We start from the raw sequence: 17,883 nt of genomic DNA, 5'->3' as shown, positions 1-17,883 counted from the left end.
CTAAATGTCTTTATCACTCCTTAACCCTTGCCACTGTCACCAGAGCAAAGCTGCTCAGCACTGGATGTGTGGGATGTTCCCCCGCCCCTGCTGAGGGTCTGTGCCAGGGGCAGCTGCACAGACACACGAGTGGGTGTCAGGCACAGGGCAGGGGGTGACCTTCACCAGCACCACCCCCTGGGACAGGGGCTGATGACAATCTGTAGCTCTTTGACAATACTGTAAAATGTACAAATAATGTCGACTTCAAAGCGCTCTGTACCCAGGCCTGAGAGGGGCTGACAAGCTCCTGAAAGAGAGCATTATCCCCATTTTACAGATGAAAGGGAGTCACACAGAGAATCAAAGTCAGGATTAGATTAATAGGCACTGATGCCAGAGGAGCTATTATGTCTTGTCTGGCATCTGGCAGAACAGAGCAGAGAATTTCACACAGATTGCTCCATTAAATCCCTAACCTCTGGTTGGGCTTAGGAAGAGACCTCCAGAGCTGACACAAAGACACTGCACCATCTTCAAGCAAGTTGCTTGTGGGGCACTAGTGGAAGTTCACATCATATTCCAGTATGAGTTTATTTAACTTCCTGCTGCCTCATTTAGTTTTGTTTGAATAATATTATCAAGAGGCCCACACATCCCCTAAAATTTCCTTTGCATTTCTGCTCCCTGGAGACAATTATCAAGCTGATACTTCTCCAGCTGCACGGGGAAGACAAAGGGCAAAAGGTGCAAGCTGCACTGGGAGAAGTTTCATCTTGATATGAAGAAGAATGATTTTTTTTATTCAGTGAGAATAATCAATCACTGGAACAGTGGCAGAGTCCCCAGCCCTGGAGGTTTACAAGATTTACAAGGCCGGGCAGGGCTCTGGGTAATCTCATCTGGGCTCCCTTTCCCATGACAGGTTGGCTCATGTGGTCTTTTGAGGTCCCTTCCAACCTGGGCTGTTCTGTGATTCCACAAAAATGTTTTGTGGAGAGAAATTGGCTTAAAGGGTGTCTTGAAGACCAACTCCAGCACCAGTTAGAGTCAATTTTCCCAGTTTCCCTGTTGAGAAGTGATTTGGATCTTTCAAAATGACACAGTCTATTCTAAACTGTCAGTTCTGTGGCATTTTCCTCCACATCTCTGCTTGATGTGTGATTATATTGCAGTTCATCAGTCAGGTTTATTAGTGGACTTAATTGGATTGCATTAGCTGGCATTTAAGCCATCCAAACCAGTTGAGAATGCAATCAATTAAAACATCCAAACACATTAATGGTGTAGACACAGGGTAATTTATGTAGATGGCTAATTACCTGTTTACTTCAGTAAGTAGGTTTTATTGCCCAAGAATGGACAAATGCTTGAGAAGAAAAGAAACAACATCACAAAAATACTGTTGGCAAGGCTGCAAAAAGTAAGAAAATGGCAGGGTATAATTGTCTCTATTGTGAAACTCTATAGTGAAAGAACAAACCCTACACCGTGACAGGCACTCAGAGGTGTTCCTAATCATCTGAGATTTTAATGGGAGTTCTAGAGAACACAGTGAGTATATTACCAGGGCTGGAATGTCTGACAATGGGACATCTGAGGTTTCTGAGCAATCAAGATGCTCGGTGAGATGGTCATTTTAAGTGGGAAGATACTCACCCCTGTCAGTTTTTCATTTCATCCACTACTGATCTGGATCTAAACCTGGGGCTCCCTCGTGACTGGAGGTGCCTGTACCTCACACTGGGTGAGGTGTGCTTGGTATCTGGCATTGGGCATCTGCAGCTCTGACCTGGAGAGGGAAGTACAGCTGAGGGGCACAACAAAATGGAAATCTCCAGGACTGGAGAGGGATCATCAACATCCTCCCGTGCTCCCTGCTCCCTCCTACAATCCCCTTCTGGCTTTGCAGCTACCTTTTCTCATTGACTGCGACACAGCTCAGAATGAGATGCACCAACTGGTTATCAGATACTGCTCTTAATTTCCTTTACAGTCCCTGGGGAAGTTCCTATGCTCGTTTATTCTCTGCAGCTCCTGCCCTTTTGGAATTGTGCAGGGAACATGCAGACACAAAACTGACTGGGCTGGGAGGTTTTGGCCATGCAGCACGTGCCCAAGAGAAACTCTGGAAGGGAAGAGAATTGAAAATTAAATAGTTACAAGTGCCTCAGATGTGTAGGTTCCACACTTGTACTGAGGTAAGGCACCCACAGGGTCAGAGGCACCAGGCTGTGACATCAGGGTGGGCCAGGACTGGCCTTCATCACTCTCTCAGTGAGAAAACAGAAATAACATCACTGTAACCATGGCTGTTTTCCACTCTCTGCTGCCATACTTTGGGACTGGCTCATGCTCTCTAACCTTGCCATTTGGGTGGCACTTCCTTCCTCCCCTGCCCTCATATATCCCCACCTTCTGAGTGCCACGAACACCAATACCAGCTGTGTTTGTCTTCTACCCTTTGCACTTCTGGAAGCAAATAAACCACTGCTGCTGTGCTTGGGGAGTCAGAGCTGCACACACCTGTGGGCAGGTGAGGTCTGCAGCATGTCTTGGCATCCCACAGAAAAAGTCACTCCTGGAGAACACAGCAGGAGGAGAAAGAGTCTTCTGAATGCCACAGCTTTGGGATGCTGTGCCTGCTAAAGAACAAGCCATTTTTCTTCAGGTGTCACTCAGTAATGGCCAACTGAACCAGCAGATTCCAGCACAGACCAGTTTCTCTGAAATACAACTGAAATAGCCAAGGCTCCAAAGCCAGTGATAATTCCACGTGACACATTAAATTGATGGTGACAGCGGCTCCTCAGGGCTCTGGCAAATTGGAAATTGCTCGATGCAGCAGCAGTGCCATGATAACACAGTTCATCTTCTGCAGGGAAATGAGAGTAAAAGGAATGGCTGTCAGATTAGCTGTCATTACAGTGGAACATCTGCCTCTGCCAGTCAAGTGCAGTGTCCTCACTGGGGCGCAGGGAAGCTCATTAAAGTGCCTGGGTTTGGTGGCCCCGAGCCAGGGCCGCACTTCCACCAGAGCTGGGGAGCTCGGGAGCTCAGGCTGAGAGTCAGGAAGACGAATTCCCAGGAGGTGTGCTGGCTTCTAAAGCAGCTGCAGGAGTTGGCTGATGTGTTTAGACTCTCTCAGTGCCCGGGAGCGCATAACTAAGCGAAATAGGAAAAATAAATGGGAGCGATTGGATTTCGGAGGAAATCAAACCTTTTGAGATCACAAAAGCTCAAAGTTCAGCTCTGTCTGAACTCAAGGAACAGCTTCCAGTTGAATAGTTGATTCCAAACACTTTGCCATCATTTCTAAGCTGTTCTTTGCCTGCTGGACTGCAGAGCATGAGGTCAGGAAACTTTGTCTGACCGTGTTTGTGACGCAAATATTCTCACATCTGATTTTCCTTTTATGTACTTAGAAGGAGTGTTGGATACTTCAGAGAGGCAAAACTGTTTGTGTAGGAGCATTCTCAGCCATGAATTCAGTTTTCTTTCATTATTCATTACCTGGTGGTGATGCACAACAAAGTCCTCTGTGCTATTAAGGTTGCAGGATATTTTAAAGGAACCAAATTCATGGAGAGCAAAGAATTGTTTGGTAGTGTCTGTACAGAGCTCTGAGCTGAATAAACTACAGGTATTTAATCTTTCCTTGGGATGACTGCAGCTTCAAGCTGGATTACAAATAGGCATCCAGTTTCCCTATTTTTTAGGCTATATTCCCTTCTGATTACATTAGTCTTGATTCATATAAATATATTTGAATTCTTCACAGTTTTGTAACATTTACAGCACCAAGCCATAAGGGTATGTCCTAAAGCACTAAAGAGACTCTCTATACAGAGTCTCTTTTCTAAGTATTCAACCATGGGCTGCATGCACAGAGTGAGGGATGGGTCTCAGAGCACTTGGAAACAGCTCCACAATCTCCAGGAACTGCAGCTTAACATTAAAGGAACACACAGAAACGATCGCTGCAGGTTTTTTTAGCCAGATTCTTCAATCTGAAAGAAGTGGAAACAGCAGCATCTCGATGCCAAAAAGGGGGGAAAAGTACTCCTCAGTGTCAGTAGGATTAAAATCAAAGCAACTCCTCTTGAATTTGAAGGGAAAGAAGCCCAGTCTCAGCTGTGCTCTTGGGGCAGCAAAAGAACACACAGAGAAGGAAAATGGGATGGAAGGTTACAGATGATGTCAGTGCCATGGGGTGGATTGCATGGCTGCTGAATGAAGTTTCACTCTGGATTGTTGCCTTTGAGACAACAATATAACAAAAAAGAAAAGGCTCCCTTTCCCTTTCATCCCAATCAAAGCAGGAGAGCAGTTCTCAGCGTTGCTTTGATCTTTGTTTTCAATAGTAGTTTCTGTTTTTCTCCATGGCTGTATTATCACACTCCAAAAACATCAGCAGAAGTCGCTTGGAGAAGTCAAAACAAATAGAGGAGGTGGTTATTTTGGGTGCCACCTTGTTTCCTTTGCGGGAACCCTCCGGAGCTGAGGGTTCCCATGGCACAGGTGAGCCCCCACAGATGTACCAGCACTAAATCTGGGGGGCCCCCAAGTCCACCTGTCCCTACCAGTGATGAAACCACACACATGACAGTAGGCAAATCCCTTCTGAGCATTGCAGAGGCCGATTCCTGTGCTGTTGCTCGTGGATGGTGAGGGATGAGGGAGTCCTGCAGCACTGAGAGCAGCCCCAGCAGCAGCACCTCCAGCCCCTGCTGCACATGGAGCACTCCTGGTGAGTTCATGCTCCAGCTTTGGTGCTTGAATATCCAGGAGTGTGAAGGATGGGGTTGAGCACCTCTGGCAGACAGCTCTACAGAGAGATTATTCCCTTTATCTGCTCTGGCAAACAGAGACACAGGATCTGGCAGCCAAGGTGATGTCTGGAGTCCGGCTGCCTGTGTGTCCCAGATAACAGGGCAGGACTCCCAGGACTGGATGTCTCATCTTTGTTGAGTCTCATCCTTCATTCTGTCTATTGTTTCACTGTTCCCTGGGCCAGTAAAACAGTTTACTTGCCATTTGTGCTGTTCCACTGCCCAATATTGGTGCTGATTGTTGTGAATCCACTGCAGTTTGACAAGGGCAGAGCCTTCCATCCAGGAGTGGGTCAGGAGAGGGGTGTAGCACACATGGGCCTTCACAAACACATGACAGAAGTTATTTTTGACTGATCTTTTTGACTGGCCCATAAAAATAAGGCCACTTAATTGAATAGTATGTGTTAAAGCTAATCAAGTGTCATGGAAATGCATGATTATTATTCATAAGCTGCAAGCCATTTGAATGATTTCCTTCACTAGGACTGGAACCCCTGTGTTAGAATTAGTTCAGTTTAGCCAGAAGAAAGCTTTCTTCCCCAGGGGGAGCTTACATAACCCACAATAACTTTTAAATAATTTCAAAAGAATCCTGAATACTGCAATTTCCTTTTTCCTCATGGCTCCCTTGATCGGGTTCTGTTTCACCACCTAAAACTTTCTACTTCTCATCCTGTTCAGTGCCACATCTGTTGCATATTTATCACGAGCTTCTCATCTTTCCCTTATCCCTGCAGCCTCACAAACACACGATACCGGCGAGCGGAGGGTGGAAAATCCCCGAGCAGGGAGATCAGTGGATGCTGCAGCCCGATGCCTCTCGCTTCAGCCTTGTCTTCAGCCTCTGGAGCTGGGTGTCTTTCTGGATCTGCAGCCCGTAGTCCGTGACCCTCCAGGCCTCCTCGTAACGCCGCATCTCCAGGTTGCGCTGGGCGACTCTGAGGAAGGCCTTGGCCACGGGCTCGGTGCCAGGGCACTCGGCGATGCTGCCCAGGGCCAGCGCCCGGTCGAGCTGCAGGGCCTGGATGTAGTGCTGGACGGCTGCGTCGTCCCGGGCCATGGCCAGGAGCAGGTGGCCGGCGGAGCAGAGGTCCCGCGGGCCGTGGCAGCCGTGGCGCTGGATGAGGGTGCCCAGGTCTGCCAGGGCGCGCTGGGGCTGCCCCAGCAGGCGCAGACAGGCGGCCCTGCGGCGCAGCGAGCGCGGGCTGGCCCCGCTGGCCACCACGGCCAGGCAGAGGTAGCCCAGGGCCCTCTCCAGCTGCTGCCCCTTCAGCAGCGCCTGGCCCTGCCGGGCCGCCACCTGCGGGGACAGAGGGGCTCCGTGTTAGGGACTGAGGGAGAAACACGGGAAAACGCTCGGTGGGAAAAGCAGGGCTGGACTGGTCACGCACACAGACACTGAGAAAGCTCAGGTGCTTCTTCAAAAGCTGCAGCTGCACCCAGCTGGAGAATTAACCCCCTTCTCTGGTTTTGCCCGCAGATGTGAAATGCTTGGATCACCTGCTGTTATCTCGGGGGGTTCTGAACCCCCCTCCTCTTTGTTTCTGCTTGTTTGCCTAAAAGCTTGTCAGAGTTTCTTCGGAGCTTGTTGACGTTCCTTAGGAATGATGAACAAAAAGCTGCTCGGACCAACCTCCCCACAAATATCTGCACGTGCTAGCAACAAAGGTTTTGGTCTCTACTGAAGTTTACCCAAGCTGGAGGATAAAAAGGCCAGCTGATGTCTCTGCTAATCCTTAATCTCGAGTGCAAGTGAATTCTCTGCCCCTGTCTGAAGGGAGAAACAACAACAGGAGAATAGAGAAGGCAGAAAGAGCCACATAATTTTTCGGTTCAGGGAGGTCAATAAAGAAAACTCCATTAGAACCATTTGCCTCAAATGGATTTCTCATTATTTCCCTTTATTGGTAATAAATAAAGCTTTTAAGGTACTGCAGCAGAGTGGATATTTAAGTTATAAACAAGGCTGCCACCAGCAGTGAGGTCTTAAAAAGGGCTGAGCCAAACAAGCTGATGCTTCAAGCAAAGGATAAATATTTTCATCACAGGTCTGAGCACCTCATGTGAGAGCAGTGGCATGGAATAGTTTAGCCACTCCTAATGCTTTGTGAGGAATTCTACCCCAGTTATTTTGTTATAATACATAGAATATATATAATAATATATGTATATTTTGCTATTTTGCTATATGAATGTAAAATCCTCTATATAGTCATATTTATTAGAGAGTCTCTCAGCTTCCACACGTGGAACTAGCAGCAGGACCTCTCCCCAGGTAGTGTCAATCCCTGGCTTTAATAATTCTGGCTGTAAATTGTGAGGCAGCCTGTCCAAACACGCCTCAGATATCTATATATACATTTAAGGAGCAGCAAGTTCAGTTTGTGCTTTGAAATGTTTTTAAGACTACCAGTCAATGCAAGTGTTTCCTCAGTGGCAGGATTTTAACAAGGGATCAAGGTGGAATCGCAGCTGGCAAGAGAAGATGTTTTTTTCCCCTAGAAATTCCAAAGTTCTAGATCACATTGTTCCAGAGAACACAGTGCAGTTCCTCAAAATACCTCGTGTTTGTGTAGTTAAATTGTCATTTTCAGTGTTTAAAATGCACTTGTTGTCTCAAAGGTAGAAGAAAATGCAATTTTTGTTGTTCTGCTGGGTGACTAATCTAATGCTCGAGTTTTCAGCAGCATTTTGGGTTACTGCACCCATAAAATATTGCATTTATTAACTGAGCCACTGCTTCCACTTCTTCACATTTCCCTGGGAGTCCCCAGAGTGAGCAAGCCACAGGATTCTGCACTTCCTGCCAGACTTGGTGGAAAAAAATGATTCAAACTTGTCACTAAATGTTTGATTTTGGCTTCCAGAGTGGAATAATTGTGGTGCCATCTGGAAAGGGCTCTGCAGAGCACACATGCCTGGGGATTGGGCTTCCTGGGTCTCTGTGTCCCTCTTTTCCATCTATTTACCTCACTGAGTGATAAAGGTCTGAAAATACGCATATTTTGGTGCCACTTTTGGTTCCAGTCCCTAGTGACATTCAGTTTTAGAAACCATTTCTGTAGGAGTCTGGACATCCTACGGCATGTCCACAGCCGAGCAGCTCTGAGGGTCTAGTGAGGAGCTGGGGTTGAAGCTGCACCAGCAGCAGCAAACTCCCTTCCTGTGACCTTTTGCAGCTTGATAAATTTTTCAGATTCCTATTCCCATGGGGCTCTCCCAGTTGTTTACAAATTTCTTAGCATGGGACCCCTCAGACTATAAATAAATGGGAGGATTTTATTGCTTTGTTTTTCATGAAAAACCTGAGTACATCAAGGAGCTCTCTCCTTCCTCCACCCTTTCCTATTCAGCTTATGGGGGATTATTTTTAGCCTTTCAGACCGGACTCCAGGGTAATGATGACACGTTTCTGTAACCTCCAAACACTCTTAAACACTGTGGCAGAAATGCTTCTGTGCTGGAGGGCTGAGACTGAGGGCTGGGTGTAAACCACTGAACTCTGCTTTGCTGCAGCCTCCTCACCTGGGAGATGGGGGTGACAGAAAGAGCAGCCTCTCCCAGAGTGTGGCTGGGAGCCTTGGCAAAGTAAAGCCATCAGTTTGGTACTTATCCTCTCATTAAGCTGCTTTTTTGCTTTTACTGAGATCTTCCTTTCACTCCCGAACTGGAGTAACCTTGCAGGCAAAAGGAAGTGCTGCTGGGAAAGGCTTTGAGACACCAGGCAGGTGAATTAACCAACTCCTTCCCCACCCCAGAGAGAAAACATTCATCCCTTTGTCACAAAATACATAGAAAAAGACCCAGGTGCTTGAGTTCAAATGTTTACTCAGTTGAGCAAAAGCCCAGGATAAAAGAGAGTAATGTTTTCTTTCTAAACTTCTGACACTGGTATTGAGTTCCAGTTTTGAAATCAGTCCTGTCACACCTTTTCTCTCAAGTTAGCACAGAAATCTTTCATTTCTCTACTTCAAGACAGAAACAAAGAGCCTCTCCCATTTGAAAGGCTTCATTCACCTGTGGCACCAGCAGGTTCTAACACATCAGTGCAGTTTAAGCCATAGAAAAAGTAGTTTGGGGATTGGTTTTTTTTTTTCCTCTTCTCTTTGCTCTTTTCTTATTGACAGCATAAGAATATCCCTCCTGTGTTGTCTCACAAAGCAGCACGGGTGGATTTAGCTGAGAGACTTCCCCACTAAGGGAGTGATGTGGCAGCAAGGGAAATTCAGCTGCAAAATGTATCTTCATTTACAGACACCTCCTCAGGGCCTCCACAGTAACAGTCTCAGTTGTACCTTTATCAACTTTCTAAAGTGGAAGATTGCAAATTGGCTCTGAAACCTTCAAACTCTCCCCCACAAGACTGAACTTTTTACATTATTTAGAAGAGAGGGGCTCTTTTCTCTGTAATGGGGCATGTCTGGGGACTGGTAAATTAATACTTGTTTACTTATATCCTCCTGCTGTTTTGTTAAAATACATCCCAAGTACTCCCCTCAATGCATTAAGTGTGTCAGCATGTTGTTTGTTTTATAACCTGGGAGAGAGCATAACAATATAAGTTCTCACCAGGGCGCTCACCAGCCCCAAATTGAATCAAAGGAAGCAAACTGCTTCTCAGAACACAGAGCTTCTGGGTAATCAGAATTGCAGATGCTTGACTGAGTGTTAAAACTCTCCACCATCAATCTGAGCTTCTCCTGCCTTATTACTGGAGATTCTTTCTCAGAGCTGGGTGGACTTTGGGGGAGAAATTTGAAAGAATGCCTAATAATACATATCTGGGTGGACTGGAGCAATGTGCCATTGAGGTGACAAATAGTTTTAGCTATGAAAACCAACCTCACAGGCCAGTAATGTTATACAAATGTGAATATAAAAGTCTTCCCACTGACAAGGCAGGGAAAAATCGCTACAGCCGAATTTGGCCTCCCATTTTTCCCCACTGAATCCAGGGGTGTGGATCAAAAGAAGGACTGTACCTGAGCGAGCTGCTGCTGTTGCTCGGTGTCTACGAAGTTCAGGAGAAATTCCAGCTCCCTTTCATCTCTCTGGGCCAGGGCACTGAGCGAGTGAGCTGCTCCTGCCACGTCCCTGCTCTTCAGCTGCAGCACAGCCAGTCGTGCCCTGGCAAAGTCCTCTGTGGGGCAGTGGCCAAACGCTCCCTGAAGATGGGTAAGGGCCTCCTCACACCTCCCTGTTGGGTGACACCAGCACAAGCTACATAACCCCTTCCATGGCAGGAGAGACACCAAGAAAATTCACTGCAGCAGGATTTGGGAAGCCTGTCCACAGTCCACACCTAAAGGCGTTAATTACTTCAAACTCCTTCCCAAAACTTTCCCAAGCTCCTCTTGAGAGGACTCACCACTTGCAATCAGGACATCTGTGTAGAAGATGTGACACTGTGCAGCCTTGCAGATTTTGATCAGTGCTCCTGCAATCACGAGGAGGTCCCTGAGGGTTTCTCCTGTCGAGGTGTCTCTGGCAGCCACGAGCTGGGTCAGCACAGCCCTGCCGTGCTGGAGGAGCCACCCAGTGATCAGCTCCTGGGCTTCACCCTTCAGGGACAGGATTGCTGGGATCACTGCCTCTGCCTCCACCTTCAGCGCTGAGATCAAATCTTGCACTGCCTCCTATGGAAAAATAACACCAAGAAACGACATGGAAGCAGTAACTCAATACTGGGCATTTGTTCTTTCAGGTGCTCTCAGCTCTCTGCCATCCCACAGAAACTCTTTGCTCTTCCCTGTCCTTGTCCTGCATCTTTTCCCTTTGCAAAGCTGGCAGAAGAGCATAATGGCAGGTTTGGATGGCTGTTTGCAAAGGGTTTGGAACTCCTTGGGTTATCACTGGAAAATTGTGACTAAGTTTAGCTTTCCTCTCCCTAGGCTTGGGAAAACAAACAGATCAGTAACGTCAGGTGGGCTGCTTATACACCCAGCCAAAACCAGAGCCTTTCACTGCCCAAATTCCCTGAGAAACTCGAATTCAGTGGGCCCAGGACAAACTCTGTGATGCCTCGCACTGATGTCATTTAATACCCTCAGAACAACCCCCAGGAAATCAGCACAGTGGAAGTACCTTCTGCCGCCTCAGGGCGAGGAAAACGAATCCTCTGCCACTCAGAGCCTGCACGTTGCTGGGATCCTCCCTCAGGATGGCATTGAAATCAAAAATAGCAGTTTTCATCTGCCCAAGGCGCCCGTAGCACCGAGCCCTGCTGAGCAGGCAATCTCCAGCACCACCACCTGCAGCACAGGGAGGCAGCCGTGGTTACTCGGGGATACCCACAGGAAGCTGGAGGAAAATTCCACTTTGCCTGAGGATGCTTGAGGAAGTACAATGAGAGGGCTTAAGTGGAAGTTTCCCTTATTTCTGCTGCAAGTGGAATTCTTATCTCGTACTCTCGGTTCTGAGTTGAAAGGGAAAAATAATCTATGTCAGGTTGGAATAGGAGCTGCACAAAGGAGAGAAAAAGCTCTAAGAAGGAGATCTGTGGGTGTGTGAGAGTGGAGGCACAAAGTCATTTGGCTGTTTTAATGAAGTGGAGACAGAATCACAGAACAGTTTGGGTTGGAAGGGACCTTAAAGAGTCCAACCCCCTGCCATGGGCAGGGAAGGTACACTTTGTTTGGGACAAATGAGTAATCCAGATGGGACTGACTAATTCCCTGCCAGAATTAATATGCACTGGGATTTGGGATACTGAGATTTTTTTTTTTGCTTTTTTTCCCCCTCTTCTTTCACATAAGTGCTGCCCAAATAAACACATAGAGCTGACAGTGAAAATCCTGGTCCATCCACTCCCTGACTGCAGAGCATTTATCTTCCTGCCATCCACATGGCCCTTCCTTTCAAGGCAATTTCAATAAGGATCTTAACATGCCCAGGGTTGCAATCCATAACTGTGGCATCCCAATACTGGATGATAAATCATCGGTGCCACTGGAAATATGTTTTCATAGGGAGGTCAGCAAATGCAGCTGCCTGCAGAGATGAGCCAGCAGACAGGCTCCAAGCAATTCTCTTACAGTAATGAGGCTTTTTCTCCCGCCTGATATGCTCCAAAACCCCTGTACCAAAGGTTATTATCACTCTGGAGCTCGACCAATTGGCTCCTGGAAAGACAATCTCTATTTCTCAACAAGCATCTGTTCTAGCAGGTGGGGAGCTGATAAGCTGGAATGCACGGGCTGCGAAATGGAACCATCTCCAAGCAATTAACAGGGTTTTTTCCATTTTCATGAGCCAGTCTCTCTTCTCCTCAGTGCTGCTGTCATAACATTTGCTCAGAGTGAAAGGCAGATTTCCATACAAACATGGTTTCACTTGGAACGTGCCAGAAGCATTCCCATGCCAGCCTGATCTCTCTCCTCAGGAAAAGCTGGGACAGTGATGCCATGGAAGTGGCTGCATTCACTCTTTGCACTGGAACTGCACAGGCTGGGCTTTCTGGCAGGTGAAGAAAAGGGGCTGACGTGCCTGTAGAACTGACCTGAACACCTGCAACCCATTTCAAGGAATTCACAGATTGTTTACTTATTATTTATTGCTTTATTGCACCTTTTCACGGTGCAGATGACCCTGCTATTTCAGTCTTCTCAATGGGGAGATGGCAGGTGAGAACTGGCTGGACATTCTGCCCCACCCACTGATCTGATTTCCCCTGGAAGTCCATCTCCATGGGTACCCTGATGCCCTACCTGCAGCAATAATTGCAAAGGACAGGTAGGCAATGGCCTCTTTGATGTGAACATCCTCCTGTTGGCTCTCCAGGATGGCCAGTGCTTGGACATGGCAGTGGGTTTGCATCAGCTTCCTGTCCTCATCCTTGAAAATGTCCATGATGGGCAGGAGGCAGGAGGTATCTCCAGTTCTGATCACTCTCTGTAGCAGCTTAACAGTGGAAGAGAAAAAGGCAGCAGAGGAAGATTTGAAAGAGGAGATGTGAAGTTGTGTTAAACTGCCTGCTGAGACCAGTTTGCTCTTACCCCGCACTCTCCCACCCTCCCCTGGGGCTTCTCCCTGCCACGGTCCAGCCAAGGGCATGAATCTCACATTTAACTCCTCAGCTGGCTCTGGTGTAAATGCATGTTGGAGAAAACACCAGTTCTTATCTTCTCTCAGCACCACACCAGCTGTGGAAACAATTGTGGGGAAATACCTGGAGCTGCCTGGTTTACTTTGGGCAGCATCTGCTCCAGAGTGGCAGAGGAGTGTTTGTATAAACCCAGCTGAACCACGGGAGGGTTGCCCCAAAAATAGAACCCTTCTGTGGAACAGAAGGATTCCAGTGACCCCTTCTGACTGTACAATCAAAACTGGTGAATTAATGGAAGGTCAGGGAAGTGCTGTGCCTTTTTTCAGTATTGTTATTGGGAATCTGGGAAAAGTATGGATTCAAATCCACAAACTGTTTTCCTCCTGGAAAAGAATCTTGCCTGCCTTGTGGTATCTTTGCCTCCATTTACTGCAGTGAGATTCATAAGCAAATTTTTACTACATTTCCTATGGAAATGAATCAAAAGGTGTTTTCAATAGTAACCAGCAGGTACTGGATGTTCAAATCTGAGCCAGGCAAGCCAGGACAAGAACAAAGTTATCCTGATGCACCAGACACATCCATTGGGGTTATTACTCTCTATTTCATTAATAGATAAAAGTGTTTGGCTTCTGACAGGCAGGTGGGGTTAGAACATTTTGAAGAGAAATTTCTGGTGGCATATGTTCCCATGTAGAACTTGCAGCAGAAGCTGCAGACAGGAATCCAACTCCCAAGGGCAGCATATAATAAAGCCATGTCACTCATTAATAGCCTTCCCAAAGGCAGCAAATTACACCAAACTTTTACTTTTCACAGGGAGTAGCGAAGTGGTGACAGTAAAACCTTTCTCTTTAGGGTTAGCATTTACGTGGCATTTTAAAAAATGCAATAGTTCCCTCTGATGGCAGAACCTGGGAATTCAGCTTTGCAGTCCCTGGCAGGAGAATGAAACATGCTGGACTGTCTTCCAGGGTTCCAAGGACAAACATTAAAGGGAGAACACTGCAGACTGATACTGGAGGCTTTGTGCCTTTCCCAACCCTCCCCTCCAGTGCTTCATTAGGATAATCCGTGAGGTGGCACTTCTGCCTCCTTTTCTGCAGGGGAAATGACCCATCCCACAATATTGTCCCCAGGGGCAGGATGCTCAGCCATGCTCTGCCTGGTTAAAGGCTCTGCTGAAAAGAGCCATTAAAGAGCATGAGAAGAAGGGGTTGGATTTAGCTGAGTCCTCTGATTCTGATGCATCTCAGGCCTGTATTTAGATCTGAAAAGTTTTACTAGAGGTTGAACAGCTCTCCCTGTTGCTGTTCCTGGAGCATCTAACAGCAAAAGTTCAGTTATGAAAGGGCAATGCACACAAAGCACTGAGCACGAGGATGACTCTGTACTTTCACTGGGGTCTGGGACAAGCAGTACTGAGCCAGGCAGACGCAGCTGTTCAGCAGGGAATGACCCTGTGCCGAAGAGGAAGCTTTGCCAGGTCCTCCTTACCTGGTTCCCATCATACACAAACCCTTTCTTCAGCTGCAGCAGTGCCAGCCTGGCCAGGACAGGAGCCCTTTGGGGGTTTCTGGAGAGGGCCAGCGAGAGCAGCCTGTGGGCTTCTTCCCCACGGCCCATCTGGTACAGGGCATCAGCACAGAGGATCCTCGAGGCCTCATCAGCAGTGTCCAGCTCCACCAAGAGACAGGCCAGCTGGAAAACACCAGGGGCATCTCTGGAGGGGAAAAAAACAACAAAACAAGCCACCTTCAAGGTTAGGAATCTGCCCAGCGCTGTTTCTTTTTCTGAATATGAACTGAACTGCCCCCCGGGTACCTCTTCTTCTGGAGCATCCTCTGTCCTTCCTCTTGGAGAACTTTCATCAGCAGTCCCCTTTGGTTCCATGGCACATAGGACTTGATTGTGAAGATGGTTTCTTCCAGTTTCAGCTGGCAGGCCGTGATGTAATCCAGGGCTGTCAGGTAGGAGCTGCCACCAGAAATGCGGATGAGCCCGCGGCCACACAGGGCTTTAATGCAGCTGTTGGGGTGTGGGGAATCGTGCTCAATGACCTTCTGAAAGTCCTGCAGGGCCTGCTGATGGTCCTGGGCGTGGAGGGAGCAGAACCCTCTCAGTGCCAGCAGGGTGTTGTGGTAGGTTTTGTGCTCTGCTGCCAGGAGCTGGTCACAGATGGCCAGGGCAGCCCCGGGGTGGCCCTGCAGGAGCTGGCAGTCTGCCAGCCGGACTCTGAGCTCCCGCTGGGATGCCGGGCAGAGCTGCAGGAGGAGCTGGATGGTCTGGATGACAGGAGGGAGCAGTTCAGTCCCATGATTGCCCCTGAGCTCGGTGCGAGCCCGCACAGCCTCCCTGTATGCTGCAAACTTCACCTCCAGGACAGTTCTGGCCTGCTCTTCAATCTTCTCAGCGTCACGTGGCGAGAAAAGCTCGTCAAAGCGTTTCCTGGCCTGGGCAGGGTTTGCAGCAAAGGCTTCTGCTAAATCCTGCACCATTTCCTCCATCCATCCACCCAGGGAGAAATAGGCAGCAGCCCGTTCCAAGAGCAGACCCAAAGCCGCCTCATCTCTGAGCTGATCAGCTGAGAAACCCTTGAGGGCCTTGGTGCAAACGGCCACACACTCTTGGAATCTGCCCTTTCTGAGCAGGTGAGCTGCCTGCAGCCTGCAGACCCAGACATGCCCCGGTGCCACCGCGGACAGGAAGCCGTAGCAGTTGCCCAGCCACTGGTCCGAGGAGCTGCAGTCTGGGCTTTCCTCCTGACACGTTGAGAGGTAACTGCAGAAGGCCTGGATGACCCGTGGCAGGTGCTCCCCTTGCCTGCTGCACACATGGGCCACCGCCTCGGCCCCGTGCAGCGCAAAGGCTTGGACATATCCCGCCACCCCGTCCCTGAGCCGCGTCCCCGACAGCACCGCCGCCAAGGCCCTCAGCAGCAGCAGCTCCAGGGGCCACCCTGGGCCCGCCTGGAGCAGGGCATCGCACTGCCTCACCACCTCCTCCGGGCACCCCCGCCGCAGCAGGGCCTCCAGCTGGTACACCGAGCACACCACGTTGTCGGGGCTCAGGGCGGACAGGAAGATGGCAGCTATTCCCACGCTGAGGGACACGACGGCCAGGTGCCTGCTCTGGATGCTGGGAATCTGCCCCTTGCCTTTGCACCAGCTCTCCAGAGTGGCTATGAGCCGCTCCTGGAGCCCGCTGTCCATGCAGCTCACTCTCTGCACCGCCGTGGGGGCACAGCAGCTGAAGGCAGCCAGGTAGAAGGCAGTGGCTGTGGGAAAGTCCTGCTGGGCGAGGTGCTGGTCCCCTTCCCCACAGAGCAGGGCGGCGAGCTCCTCGGGGGACATGCTCTGCACCGGGGCCCTCACCGGGCAGCATCACCCATGCGACAGGGCTGGTGCCTGTGGGACAGAAACGCGGCAGGTGAGGGGCTGTGGGGCAGGGTTCTCACAGAAACACAGCAGGTGAGGGGCTGTGGGGCAGGGTTCTGACAGAAACACAGCAGGTGAGGGGCTGTGGGGCAGGGTTCTCACAGAAACACAGCAGGTGAGGGGCTGTGGGACAGGGTTCTGACAGAACACAGCAGGGTGAGGGGCTGTGGGGCAGGGTTCTCACAGAAACACGGCAGGTGAGGGGCTGTGGGGCAGGGTTCTCACAGAAACACGGCAGGTGAGGGGCTGTGGGGCAGGGTTCTGACAGAAACACAGCAGCTGAGGGGCTGCAGAGCACAGGTGCTTCTGCTTTACCTCCTTCCAGCTGAGGGCCATGAGCAATCACAGGTTGCTGTGAAAAGCCAGGGGTTGGGCACTGCGAGGTTTTTTAGGGGGAGGCAGCAGGGAGGGTCTCAGTTTCCAGCCAGGTAAGGTTGGCTGGGAAGCGGCCACGCACCCTGGGCACTGCTCCCTGCCCAGGGACCATCCAGGATGAGTCGGGGCTCCCACCGGGCTGTGACCCCGCTGTGACAAACCTTTGACCATCAGCCGCTGGCACGGGGGACACGGGACCGCTCCTCGATGCTTCACCCACCGCTTACCTTTTCCCCTCGCCTCGGAAAAGGAGAAGAGAACTTGCAGCTTTCGCCGCGGTGGGACAGACGAGACTCCTGTGGCTCATCCCTCACCTGCGCAGGTGAGGGCCCCTCGGGGCACCCCCGGGGGTGCGGGGAGAGGCGGGGGGGACGAGCCCGGGGGTGCGGTGGGTCCTGGAGAGCGGAGCTGGGGAGGTTTGAGCCGGGCTGAGGTGACACGAGCCGGGAGGGAGGGAGGGAGGGCAGGAGCGGGCGCTCTGTTGCCGGGAGACCACAAACACAGCCCGCTCCGTGCCTCGCAATGTCCCTTTGAGCCAGGGCCACTCTGAAGCCCAACTCTTTCCTTCTCCGCGTTCCTTGACATTCAAAGGAGGGAAAAAAAAAACCCCTCTATGATGGATGGAGATTTTTTTGGCATTTTATTAGGAGTTTGCTCATTATGTTGATTTGATTACTTTCACTTTAATTACCCTAATTAGCCATCAAGATATAATTTAGCATTGCTGTCACATCGGGCCACAGGTGATATTGCCAAGGAAGACTCGAGGGCATCAAAAGAGCCAGTTCTGAAATAGAAATCACATTAAAGGGAGCTGGGCTGATCAAACACCTCTGCCCCCCCCCAGCTGGGGTTCAGGAATTGAGCTTGTGGGAATAAAACCGAGACCGGAGCCTCCAATGGATCGTGGGCCAGGCTGCAAAAATCATTACCCATAATTTGACTTTGCTGCATGACTGAGTGGTCTGGAAGTTGCTTCCAGCCACGTTTTGCCTTGTAGATCCAAAGAATGTGAGGATGGCAGTGTCCTCCATCCATCATTTCCAGCAGAAAGAGTCCTGGTTTGGTTCAGAGTCCCGTGTGCTCCCTGCCATACACTGATGGTTTGGGGGATGTTGGGGAGCAGCAACATGAGGCATTATTTTGTTGACTTAGGGTTTTATAGCAGGTGGTACAGATACAACCAATTATATGTTGTGTATCAAACTGCAGC

General features: G+C 49.6%; 1 protein-coding gene across 1 annotated transcript; it reads right to left on the bottom strand.

Moving 5' to 3' along the window:
* Nucleotides 1-5,032: 5,032 nt before the first annotated feature.
* Nucleotides 5,033-15,636, bottom strand: TTC34 (tetratricopeptide repeat domain 34). Its single transcript, XM_050322440.1, is given in 7 exon segments — nucleotides 5,033-6,114; nucleotides 9,797-10,011; nucleotides 10,183-10,450; nucleotides 10,899-11,065; nucleotides 12,521-12,713; nucleotides 14,356-14,581; nucleotides 14,614-15,636. Coding segments are annotated over 7 exon segments (2,328 nt in total). The 5' UTR covers nucleotides 15,366-15,636; the 3' UTR covers nucleotides 5,033-5,607.
* Between the last annotated feature and the right edge of the window lie 2,247 nt (nucleotides 15,637-17,883).

This window comes from Myiozetetes cayanensis, unplaced genomic scaffold, assembly GCF_022539395.1.
Source record: "Myiozetetes cayanensis isolate MyiCay16 unplaced genomic scaffold, myiCay2020 scf28, whole genome shotgun sequence".
Lineage (NCBI taxonomy): Eukaryota > Metazoa > Chordata > Aves > Passeriformes > Tyrannidae > Myiozetetes > Myiozetetes cayanensis.
The sequence above is the reverse complement of the archived record's forward strand: the minus strand, read 5'-3'. Positions and strand labels throughout refer to the sequence as shown.